This window comes from Xiphophorus couchianus, chromosome 20, assembly GCF_001444195.1.
Source record: "Xiphophorus couchianus chromosome 20, X_couchianus-1.0, whole genome shotgun sequence".
NCBI classification, from domain to species: Eukaryota; Metazoa; Chordata; class Actinopteri; order Cyprinodontiformes; family Poeciliidae; genus Xiphophorus; species Xiphophorus couchianus.
The window spans coordinates 1,227,641-1,240,300 of NC_040247.1; the positions used below are offsets into that span (position 1 = coordinate 1,227,641).

The following is a 12,660-nucleotide window of genomic DNA, read 5'->3' on the forward strand; positions in this document are numbered from 1 at the left end:
TGCTTGCCGTATCGTTAGTGGACCTGCAAAACAGCAAGGTTTTCAAAGTGACCCTCTGCTGGACTGCAGGACTACCTGGGGCAGTGAGGCAGGACTGGACTGCTTGTGTTTTGAATAAAGACTGAATGACTCCATTCTTAAACTATTACAGCCAATCAGAAGAGAGCAAAAAACTCCTCAGCCAATAGGAGCTTGAAAAATATGTCCTCCTTCTATTCAGTAGGTTTTCAGTTCAACTGAGAAGAAAAATTGATGAAGACGCAGAGAAACTAGGAACTAATTAAATCTCTGTGTAGCGATGAACCAGAACCTTCTGAGACACATAAAGGCAGTTACAAAACCGGCCTTCTCGCTATTCTTCTGTTACTTTATGTGTGTTTCCCGCAGTGTCTGGTCCGCTTGGCGTTCACATATGTATTCAAACCGCACTATAGTTCACTTCAACCAAACTGAGACCGAGGGGACCAGAGTTCGATTAGCATTCACACTTCAACAACAGAACTGGACTTTAATAAAAGTACTGGAGTTCGATTAAAGTGGACTGAACATGGCTGGTGTGAACGCACCAGCCATCAAAATACATTCAAATGTGTCAACCTGCCAGACCTTTCAGGTCTTCTGGTTCTGGTGTCCATCCTCAAAACCAGAAAAAACATGGAGAAACAGCATCAAGCATCTATGCACCACAAATCTTTTGACTCATCCTGCTTTTCTTTATATTCTTCTTCCAGGCAAGAATCTGTAGCAAGTTAATTTTACTGGAGAATTTATTTGGATTTTATTTTCTTTTTAATTCCTTTTCATGATCAATAAAGATGATTATTATTATTTTTTAACCCACTTAACTCTGATTCAGTGTAACATTTAGAGAAAGAGGTGAGTAAACCAGTGTAAGGTCAATCTTACTTGCTCTTTGTAATCAGCAGTTTGTTGTAAAGAGATAATTTGCTTTCTTGTTCAATAAAGGGATTAGCACAAAAAAGCTAAATAAATTTTCACATTGAGCTGAACTGTCTAAAACTAAACCATTGGATATACAAAACTATTTATACATGTTTACCTTTTCAGATTTTGTCTAATTGCAGCTCCAGGTCTCAGTGTATTGGGATTTTATGTGATATAGAAAATAGTTTGTAGAAAGTCTTCCACCAGCTTTATACATCTAGACTCTAGAGACTGAAATATTTGCTTATATTTTTTTTAAGTTTACATTACAAATTATCTGCACTTATAGTGAGATAAATACACAGATTGACCATTTTATTTATTTATTTGTTTTTACAAATTAGGCAATTAGTGTGGCAAAATTTTATATGGGTGTCAGATTTTCAGATTTTTATTTGGAAAAACTTTTGAGTATTTTTCACTTTCTTTCCTTCACAATCATGCACTACTTTGTTCTGGTAAATTACGTAAGCTCCCAATAAAAATATATATTATGATGTGTTTTAACAAAGAAAAAAAAAACAAATCCGTTAGAAATTACAGGATGTTTTAAGTAAAAACAACAGAAAAAACGAAAAATGGTTCCCGGGGTCTTGTTGCGTCATAAACTCCGCCCGGACTGGAAAGTGAGAAAAAAGGTGCGTTTGTTTAACTCCACGGCGTACACCGCCTCCTTTCCACCGCAGCCGCATTAAACCACGCCTCATAGAAAACAATAGACCAATAGAAAATCTTGACGTCAACGATCATTTTCAATATTCATGACTTTTCGCGCGCTTTGACTGTCACGTGGTTGTTTCGCGCGAAAAGTGACTCCCGGCAGGAAGGAGAAGAAGCAGCAGACAAACAGCAGCGCAACAATGGCGGTGAGTGAAAACGAGCTAAAACCGAATAAATGAGCTAATGTTTGGGGTTCGCTGTAAAAAAGGAAAGAAAAGATAAATAATTCAGGGTTATTTGCAGTAATTTGAGTTTTTCTCGGTTTTACTGTATTGTAGTTTCTGTATTGACACTGATGGGGAGAGTTATTACAGTTAGAAAAATAATATTTTGTTAATGAAGCCTCATTAAAATCCGTTTAGCGTCAATAATATGGATGATAGGTTTCGTCTCGTTTGCTTTAATTCGTAAATGTTGGTTTTAATGGAGCATTTAAGTAACTGTTAGACTGTTATTAGCTGCCATGTGGCCGCTGATGTCTTTATTTAATATACAACAAAGCTGAAGTTGGCTTCTGAATTGATAAATGAATAAAGGGCGATTCCACCTAATTTCATCTTTAATCTGCTCAGATTAAAAATACTTAAGACTCTTCAAACTAGACTAGGTTATTTTTCACTAGCAGCAGAATATTGAAAACCCAACTACGATGTGCGAAACCTTAAATAAACTGCGATTTCAGTGCATTAGAACTGACTCGGTTCAGAAACTGACATTTAGACTTTTCAAACCTGGACTAGATTATTTTGCAGTGCTAGCAGAATATTTCAAACCTATTTGAGTATTTGTGAAATCTCTTAATCTGAATAAAAATGGTAAAGTTAGAGAGAAATAAGGTTCAATTTTCCATTTATAAGCTAGCTTGCTTTTTACCCTTATTTCTATATGATAATATCAGTTGAGTGTAACAATGTTTATTATGTAGTCTTAAAAATAGGAAATAATGACAAACTCATAATTTGCCATGTCACACAAAATGCACTTTATATTGCACACCCCCAAAATATTTGACTATTTTGCTCTTCATGTTTTCTATGTTTAATCACATTTATGAGCTCAAATAGATGCAAAACAAAGAAATAAAACCTGAAATGATCTGTGAAGGTAGAGAGAAAAAAACCCAAACTGATCTAAAACATGTCAGGAAAACATTAAATTAACCTCGGCTTTTAGTTCAAGCTGTAACAAATACTAAAGTTATGTTATCGAAGCTGTATTTTCCCTATATTTTATATATTTTTGCTGCATTGCTAATGACTAGGTCTGTCAATGTATAATTGTCTAAAAGAACAAGAAATCTTCGAAATACAAACCTCAAAATTTGAAATGACTCAAAAATGAGATGAGCATCAAATGCATCAGACAGTCACCAGTTGTGAAAACCAGTAACAGACATTATTACATTTTGATGATGATCATTAAAATAATCAATGCACGTCATATATTTTGGTCAATTTATTATGAATCAAAAGCAGCTTTAACAGCTGGGTTTTTGTCTTGATTTAAAGGAACTCCGTGTTTCGGCTGTTTTGCAGTTTTTTAGAAGTTTGTTCCAGATTTGTAGTGCATAGAAGCTGAATGCTGCTTCTCCATGTTTGGTTCTGGAGATGCAGAACAGAAAAATAAACACATGGAGGATTTTCTCTAGGTCTTGCTTTGACATTAGTCCTTTAATCGTGGAAATGACAGAAGGCTGACGTTGTAACCGTCTTTATGTGACTCTGAAGGTTCACTCGCAGTGTTTGAGTGTTTTGAGAGTCACCAGGCTTTTGGTGTTTTGCAGGATTCCTCAGAGTCGTTCCACATGGCCACCAGCCCCAGCCGAGCCTCCAGGAGAGGAGACTTGACCTCCAGCCCTGGGCGCGACCTTCCCCCCTTCGAGGACGAGTCCGAGGGGCTGCTGGGCGACGGCCCCCTGCCGGAGGAGGACGATGGGGAGGAACTGATCGGGGACGGGATGGAGAGGTGACTAGACCTGTCGCAACAAATCAATGAAGCAAAACAAACTCAGTCATTTAAGTTTGCATGATTTATTGTTTCTCTTTTCTTTCTTTCTACCATAAACTGGATAATAAAAGTTTTTGGTCTCAACTGGCCGCCCCTGTTTTTTGAAGGATTGTTTTGGTTGTTTTTGTTTATTTGTTTTTAATATTAAAATGTCTTCCAGTCCCAGTGTTAAATGTTGATTATAATTTAAAGTTTATTGACCTTTGGAATGTGTTATTTTGCCATTAAATTGTCTCAAAACAACAACAACATTATAAGATAAGATAAATCTTTATTGTCATTGTCAGAAGGACAACGAAATTCAAAGGGTGCCATCAGTCGGTGCATATGCCCAAAAACAAAAAATAACTGTCTCACAATTCACACACAACGCAAGAATCAACAAACAACTGGCAAAAAAAAATAAACACTAAATCAGAACAGCCACATTCTCACATCCATCATTTATGATGATTAATGGATGTTTTTGATTGCATTTAGTTTTGTTATTGCTATCGGGTAGAAACTGTCTCTGAGACGGTTGGTTCTGGTTCTGGTTGCTCTGTATCTTCTGCCTGAAGGCAGCAGTGTGAACAGAGAAGGTCCGGGGTGAGAAGTGTCCTTTGTGATGTGTTGTGCTTTTCTTAGACAGCGGTCGCTGTGCAGGTCCTCCAGTGAGGGGAGAGGGCAGCCAATGATTTTTTGGGCTGTATTCACAACCCTTTGGAGAGCTTTCCTTTGAGCCGTAGTGCTGCTGTTATACCAGACGCAGATACAGTAGGTCAGTATGCTCTCTATGGAGCACTTGTAGAAGGACACCAGCAGCTTCTCCTTGATGCTGTTCCTCCTGAGAACCCTCAGGAAGTTCAGTCTTTGCTGGGCCTTTTTTATCAGCTCCAAGGTGTTCATGTTCCATGTGAGGCCCTGCTCAATGTGGACCCCCAGGAAACGGAAATCAGCTACCCTCTCCACACATTTTCCCCCAATGGTTAGTGGTGTAATGTCCGTTTTATTCCTCCTGTAATCTATTATGAGTTCTTTTGTCTTTGAGTTGTTGAGGAGCAGATTGTTCTCCCTGCACCACACCAACAGCCGTTCCACCTCTCCCCTGTAGGCGGACTCGTCGCCTCCATTATTGTTTATCTCAAGAACTTCTGGGACAATTTATCATCCAGCAACATTTGTTCGCTCAGGAATCTGTTGATGTTTTTGTTGTGTTGCAATCCCAGATAATTTTGCTGTTCTTCCAGGGATTACCGCGCCATCCCGGAGCTGGATCGGTACGAGGTGGAAGGTTTGGACCTGGATGACGAGGATCTGTCGGAGCTGTCGCCGGGAGCCCGCGCCGCCGCCGAGGAGGCAATGAGGCGGCGTGACCGGGAGCAGGGGCTCACCGGGAGGCTGCGAAGAGGACTGCTTTATGGTGAGCAGAACCGCTCAGAATGACCCAGAACCGCCACGGGAATCAAACTGATGCTTAACTTTGTGTTCCAGACAGCGAAGATGAAGACGACGGTCCTCCCGGAGCCAGGCGGCGGAGGATCGCCGAGCGCGCGGCCGAGGGAATCACCGACGGAGACGAAGAGGAGATGATCGAGAGCATCGAGAACCTGGAAGACATGAAGGTTTGTGGTCGTACAATTCAAGGATTTAATTCAAGGATATTAAATCCTTGAATATCATTGAATTTCAGTTAGGTGTGTTCAAGGTTTAGAAAGGGTTAAGTGTGTTCAAACTGCACAGTTTGGTAATAAAGTGCAGTTGGTGAGGAGGGATGTGAAAGTTTAATAATGATATTCTGTGATGATGATAAATGTGAACAATTATATACATGCAATTAGTTTTAAGTAGCAGCAGAAACACAAGTGGAGAATTTGGGGATTTTTTTGTTGTTAAATTAGTGTTTTATTTGTTGGCCTTGTTCCTGCTGATTTTTATTAATAACTGTCATAGATGATGTGATATAACAGTGAATTGAAGCTGTTATTTTTCAGTTAACGACGGTTTCATTAACTGAAAGTGACGCCGTCATTTTCAGCTCCAAAGTGTTCTGCTGTAAAAGTTTGGAAACTTACCTTGGAAATGCTTGAATTTTCCTGAGTTTTCCACCCGGCCGGGTTTCTGACGGGTTTCCGACCCGCAGGGCCACACTGTGAGGGAGTGGGTTTCCATGGCGGCGCCTCGCCTCGAGATCTACAACCGCTTCAAGAACTTCCTGCGGACCCACGTGGACGAGAACGGCCACAACGTGTTCAAGGAGAAGATCAGCGACATGTGCAAAGGTAGGCGGGGATGGCGAGGCGACGGCAAGCAGCGTGGTCACTTCCTGTTCTGATTAATGAGCAGCGTGGTCACTTCCTGTTCTGATTAATGAGCAGCGTGGTCACTTCCTGTTCTGATTAATGAGCAGCGTGGTCACTTCCTGTTCTGATTAATGAGCAGCGTGGTCACTTCCTGTTCTGATTAATGAGCAGCGTGGTCACTTCCTGTTCTGATCCTGTTCCTGTGCAGAGAACAGAGAGAGTCTGGTTGTAAACTACGAAGACCTGGCGGCCAGAGAACATGTTCTGGCTTACTTCCTGCCTGAGGCCCCAACCGAGATGCTCGAGGTGAGTCGGCTTTTTGTATTTTTAGTTATTTATGTTTTTACCTTCCTTTCTGCGTGTCTTTCCATTTTTTACTAGTTTGAATGACAAACTAGTAAAGTTTGGATGATGATTGGAGATAAACGTGGCTAAATCTGTTCTCAGATTTTCGATGAAGCGGCCAAAGAAGTCGTTCTCGCCATGTACCCGAAATACGACCGCATCGCTCACGAGATCCACGTCCGGATCTGCAACCTGCCTCTGGTGGAGGAGATCCGGGCGCTCAGGTATCGCTACTCACCGCCATTTCTCATTTATTGCAGCTGAAATTAATGATTATTTCACTTCTAACATTGGAAACTGTTTTGTTATAACCAACGGAACCAGCACTTTTTTTGTCAATATGAAGACATTATTGACTGAATTAAGATCTTAACTCTTGCTGAAATCTTGTCAGTTAGTTTTGTCTTATTGTAAGTGTACTAAAATATTTGCCTTTATAACTAGACCAAAAATATTTGGTAATATTTAGTTTTTGCAGTGAAATCCGTTGAGCGTCTGACTCGTCACTCCTCCTCCTCAGGCAGCTCCACCTGAACCAGCTGATCCGGACCAGCGGCGTGGTGAGCAGCTGTACCGGCGTTCTGCCGCAGCTCAGCATGGTCAAGTACAACTGCAGCAAGTGCAGCTTCGTTCTGGGGCCGTTCTTCCAGTCCCAGAACCAGGAGGTGAAGCCGGGCTCCTGCCCCGAGTGTCAGTCCCAGGGGCCCTTCGAGGTCAACATGGAGGAGGTGAGCTGTTGCCAAGATGGCCAACTCAACATTTAGACTGCATTTAAAGAGGCAGCGTCACGTAAAATCAACCTTTTTAGCTCTATATCATGTTATAATTTTATTCCCTCATCACAAAGGTACCTGGAGTTTTGCCTTATTTCTTTCTCGCCTGTTTGAGAAATCCTTTTATCTCCATGGCAACCATTCAGCTTAGCAAAACACCTGGTTGGACCTAGATCTGCCTTCAAGGCACAGCTCCTTCCCTTCTCAGCCCCTTCAGACTAGCCAGCAGCAGTTAGCAAACACCTGCTGAGTTCCTTACAGGAGCTACCTGTCAGAGCAACACTGCTAAAAACCTGAAAGGGTTAATAAAGGAGCCATGTTGTGGTGACTTTCTGAAGATGGAGCCTCAGAACGAGCAGGAGCTTCTTAAAGAGACAGAGACTCAATTTCAAGGCAGTGTGTCAGGAAGTGAAATTTCTTTTAAGTCATAATTAACTTAACATTTTTGGAACAACTCAAGGTAAAAGTTACTTTATTATGGCAGCATGTGCCTGGAAAGTACTGCCCCTTTAAGTTGTCAGCCCAATCAGAGGGGATTTAACCGGCCGCCTCCCTCCTCCAGACGGTGTACCAGAACTACCAGAGGATCACCATCCAGGAGAGTCCTGGGAAGGTGGCGGCGGGCCGCCTGCCGCGCTCCAAGGACGCCGTCCTGCTGGCCGACCTGGTGGACAGCTGCAAGCCTGGAGACGAGATCGTGAGTCCAACTCCGTTCAAACCGTGAGGAAACGATCGAAATGTCAGAACGCAGCCTGACCTTCATGAAGGACCAGGTTCCTGTCTGGAAGGTTTTAGAGTTTAGTTGTTTCATGTTTTCAACGTTTTCAGGCCTGGATGAGAGGAGAAATATCTGAATTCAGAGAAAATAAATATTTTATCCGTTCTCCTATGTATCAGTCTGTGCATCCGCTCATTTAATTCTCTACACATCCTGTTGTCCATCCATCCATTTCCAGTCTTATTTAAATCTTAACCTCTGCAGAAGAAAACTTTAAAAAGGCACTGAGACTCTGGAATCTGGAGAAGAAACTTTATGAAAAAGTTTAGAAATCCAAACGGATCAATAAAACAAAAAAGCAGAGGTTCTTTTGATGGAAGGACATTTTGCTGAAACTGTCCGTCTCTTCGTCTCGCCAGGAGTTGACTGGAATCTACCACAACAACTACGACGGCTCTCTGAACACGGCCAATGGCTTCCCGGTGTTCGCCACTGTGATCCTGGCCAATCACATCACCCGCCGGGACGAGGGCGTCGCCCTGGCGGAGCTCACAGACGAGGACGTCAAGGCGATCGTTGCCCTGTCGAAGGATGAGCGAATCGGGGAGAGGGTGAGGAGGAACGCCATCACCTTCCAGACTGAAACTCTGCTGATTTCTGTTGGTTTAAATAAACCCCAAATTTTTACTTCCTGCCTGCAGATCTTTGCCAGCATCGCTCCGTCCATCTACGGTCACGAGGACATCAAGCGCGCCCTGGCGCTGTCTCTGTTCGGAGGAGAACCTAAGAACCCAGGTACCGACTCCCAGCGGAGATCCCGACTGCGTCTCACCCATAAACGTCCATGAACTGAGTCTCTCCCTCCTGCAGGTGGGAAACATAAAGTGCGTGGCGACATCAACGTTCTGCTGTGTGGAGACCCGGGAACCGCCAAGTCCCAGTTCCTCAAGTAAGAGTCGACTTGCAAGGTTTTGTTTTTCTACTGGTTCTAAAAACAAAAGACACCACGCTGGTTTTTGGCATTTTTGGTGTCTGGAAAAGGAGCCGTTTCAAAATTCTCCTGATTAAGTCACCTTCAATGGCACTGTGCTGTAACCTAGCAACCTCAGTGAAGCTCAGCCCCGTTACCTAGCAACCTAATCTGAGCTGGTATTCCCGCTGACTGACTGCTGGGAAAGACGAGCATGTTGTTCCAGAAACCACTTGCTGCATTCTGGTTGGTTGTGCAGGAGGCTCCACTTCTGCTTTTCAAAGATGTACGGTCGTATAATTGTGCATCTGGCAAAACTGACCAGACTAAAATCTGAGGAATTAAGAATGATTTTGAATGCAATGAACATGTTTTGTAGCCCATGGACCAATCCTAAGCTGTAATGGATCACGTTTAAAAGTTGTGTTTAATCCGGACCAGAGTCGGTTTAACGGAGGAGTTTTCTTCCCCAGGTACGTGGAGAAGGTGGCGAGCCGTGCCGTCTTCACCACGGGTCAGGGGGCGTCCGCCGTGGGCCTGACTGCGTACGTCCAGAGACACCCTGTGAGCCGCGAGTGGACGCTGGAGGCCGGAGCGCTGGTGCTGGCCGACCGCGGCGTCTGCCTGATCGACGAGTTTGATAAGGTGAGCCGAGACGCACTCGGATCCCGACCAGGACTACGACTTCTGATGGAGATTTAATAAAAACGTTCTTTAATCTCATCTTGACCTCCAGATGAACGACGCCGACAGGACGAGCATCCACGAGGCGATGGAGCAGCAGAGCATCTCCATCTCCAAGGCCGGCATCGTCACGTCGCTGCAGGCCAGGTGCACCGTCATGGCCGCCGCCAACCCCATCGGTGCGAACGCCAGTTAATACGAAGGAGGTTCAGTTCGGCCACCTGTGGTTTGTCGTTTTTCCTAACCGTTTTTCCCCCTGTGTCTCCAGGCGGCAGGTACGACCCTTCGCTCACCTTCTCTGAGAACGTGGACCTGACGGAGCCCATCGTGTCTCGTTTCGACGTGCTGTGTGTCGTCAGAGACACCGTCGATCCCGTCCAGGTACCGCAGTTTCATGTTTATTATTAAACATATTAAAAGATGAAACATATGTCTTGGTATTGGTGCCCAAATTAAGTCTATTGGATATAGCATCCTAATTGCAGGATGATGTATTCTTTCCAAAGCCAGTTACTGTTGAGAGGCAACAAGGAGGAATCGTCACTATCATTACCTTTAGAGAGGCTGGTTACCCACTGGATTAACTACCGTCTGTGCCGTCCATTAGCACAGATAAGCTGGCGCTAGGATTAGCATGCTTAGCCACTCATGACTATTTTTCTTTATCCTTTATGGTTGATGTCACAGTGGATTGGGAAGCCAGCGCTAAACTCTGGAATGCCAGCACTGGTATGAGAATGCTAGCCTCACCAGTGCTAATGCTAGCCTTTCAAAAGTCAGTGTTAGCTTCTTGAAAGTCAGAGTTAGCCTCTTTGTGCTAATGGACAGTGGAGGAAGTAGGGAATCCAATGGGTGACCTGCCTTGGCAATCTAGTTACTTCCCTTTCCAAAGCTCATGCAAGTGACTTGACTCCCCATTTGAAGGCGCTAGGTGCTCAGTTAGCGGTGTCAGCCTACCAATCAGATCAGTAGCTAGCTTTGAAATAGCCATAGCCGCCTGCGACAAGTAAGTAGCTTCCTCTAGATGCGCACTGGTCTTAGTTGTGGCGCTGTATCAGTGAAAGTCAAGGAACTCTGTCTGATCTGCTGCCGTTTATCAACCAAGGATGAGATGCTGGCGCGCTTCGTTGTCGGCTCCCACATCAAGCATCACCCTAGCAACAAGGAAGGGGGCGTGGCCTTGGAGGACGTGGTTCTGCCCAACTCGTCGGACGTCCCGTCGATCCCTCAGGAGCTGCTGAGGAAGTACATCATCTACGCCAAAGAGCGGGTCCGAACACACGCCGGCGAAAATCAGTCCAGGTTGATCTGCTCCAGAAGAATCTTTGGTATTTATGTATTTATTTTTGCACAGGTTCACCCCAAACTGAATCAGATGGATCAGGACAAGGTGGCTCGCATCTACAGCGACCTCCGCAAGGAGTCCATGGTGAGTCCTCTGCTGTCCTGGTTCAGACATGTTGGTGTAGAAACTGACATTGCTTTGGCGCCCCCTGCAGGCCACAGGCAGCATCCCCATCACGGTGCGCCACATCGAGTCGATGATCCGCATGGCGGAGGCTCACGCCAAGATGCACCTGAGGGACTACGTCCTGGAGGACGACGTCAACATGGCCATCAGGGTGATGCTGGAGAGTTTCATCGACACGCAGAAGTTCAGCGTGATGAGGAGCATGAGGAAGGTCTGCTGCTGCTTTGGAGTTAGAAACACAAAATTTAACGGGTTTCTAGGAGGAACTTAACCTATTCTCTGGCTCCTGTTTGTTGGCCAGACGTTTGCCCGCTACCTGGCGTTCCGCAGGGACAACAACGAGCTGCTGCTGTTCATCCTGAAGCAGCTGGTGGCCGAGCAGGTCGCCTACCAGAGGAGCCGATACGGAGTCCAGAACGACACCATCGAGATCCCAGAGAAGGAACTGCACGACAAGGTGCGGAGGTTTACACGTGGAAATGTCTGCAAACAGATGTGCAATCATACATCTGTGTAGCTTTGAAAAGCAGAAGTAGAGCCTCCTGCACAATCAACTAGAATGCAGCAAGTGGTTTCTGGATTGTAAGGGTGTTTTCCCACCTGATAATCCAGTAGACTCGGTTCGATTGAGGACCAAACTTGCAACATTTTGAAAAATCAGTTCCTTTCCTGGCCTGTGGGGGCGCTGCACCAAGAACTACTGAAGGAAACCACACAAAAACCTCCGAAGAAGACCCTGCGCTACATCCTTCTTCACAAAATGTTAATAAAAATGGAGTAGCATCAGATTTTAGTGGTCAAGTGCCTGGGTTGTTTTTTTTAGTAGAAACTCAAATGGAAGAACAAAACCGAATAGAGCAGGTTATTATTAATCCCACAATGGAAAATTGTTGTTACAGCAGCAAAAATATATAAAAATCAATAATAAGCAACTATATATTAAAATATCTACAGAAAAAATAAAATTAGAATTAATTAAAAACCTGGAAATCTGGTAGATTTTTAAACACGGAATAATAATGGGTCTCATTTTAAAGTCATTTTTGGGGTTTCCTGTGAAGAAAACGTTTTGAAGACTTGGCCTGATCTCCTGGTTTTTTTCCTTCTGCAGGCGCGACAGATCAACATCCACAACCTGTCGGCCTTCTACGACAGCGAGCTCTTCCGCTCCAACAGGTTCAGCCACGACGGCAAGAAGAAGCTCATCCTGCAGCAGTTCTGAGACCCGGCTCCTTCATTTTGGACTCATTTACCCGAGACGCATGTTGTTGCTCCCATCAGCTGAGTCACGTTTGAAACAGTCGCATTTCGCTGAATGGAGCCTTTAAAAAGCTGAAGTGTCCAAATAAACGAGGTTCATCGTTGTTTGTAAATACATGTACATGTTTTATGAGGATTTCTGACTGTAGTTGTTCTGAAAAAAATCATAAAAACAATTTAAAGAAGTTCAAATAAATTGTTAGATTGTAGCTGTTAATAAAGGAATTTGCATGAGTTTCTTTCTGGTTTCCTTCAGACAGACTTTCTGTAATCCTACAAACTCTGAAGGCTCATTTGTTTAAATGAGTCCAGGTTTCAAAAAACAACTTAAAACCACCTTAAACCTCAACATCTAAATTCTGACTAGAAGCAGATCCTGCTAAGGACTTCACTCCTGAACACGACAGTTTTCAACGAGAGTTCAAAAAAGTTGCCCTGGGATTCTTGGTGACTTTCATTTAAGCCAAATTTGAGTCTCTGACCAA

At 44.0% G+C, this 12,660-nt stretch overlaps 1 protein-coding gene across 1 annotated transcript; it reads left to right on the top strand.

The window, feature by feature from the left end:
* Positions 1-1,664: 1,664 nt before the first annotated feature.
* On the top strand, positions 1,665-12,411 carry mcm2 (minichromosome maintenance complex component 2). The gene is made up of 20 exons (XM_028003900.1): positions 1,665-1,811; positions 3,449-3,630; positions 4,902-5,074; positions 5,146-5,276; positions 5,795-5,933; positions 6,163-6,260; positions 6,402-6,523; positions 6,820-7,027; positions 7,635-7,769; positions 8,210-8,401; positions 8,492-8,585; positions 8,661-8,739; positions 9,234-9,405; positions 9,497-9,623; positions 9,713-9,825; positions 10,550-10,714; positions 10,799-10,873; positions 10,944-11,126; positions 11,217-11,372; positions 12,027-12,411. Exons 1-20 carry the CDS (start codon positions 1,806-1,808, stop codon positions 12,135-12,137), a joined length of 2,661 nt encoding a protein of 886 aa, XP_027859701.1. The 5' UTR covers positions 1,665-1,805; the 3' UTR covers positions 12,138-12,411.
* The last annotated feature ends 249 nt before the right edge of the window (positions 12,412-12,660 follow it).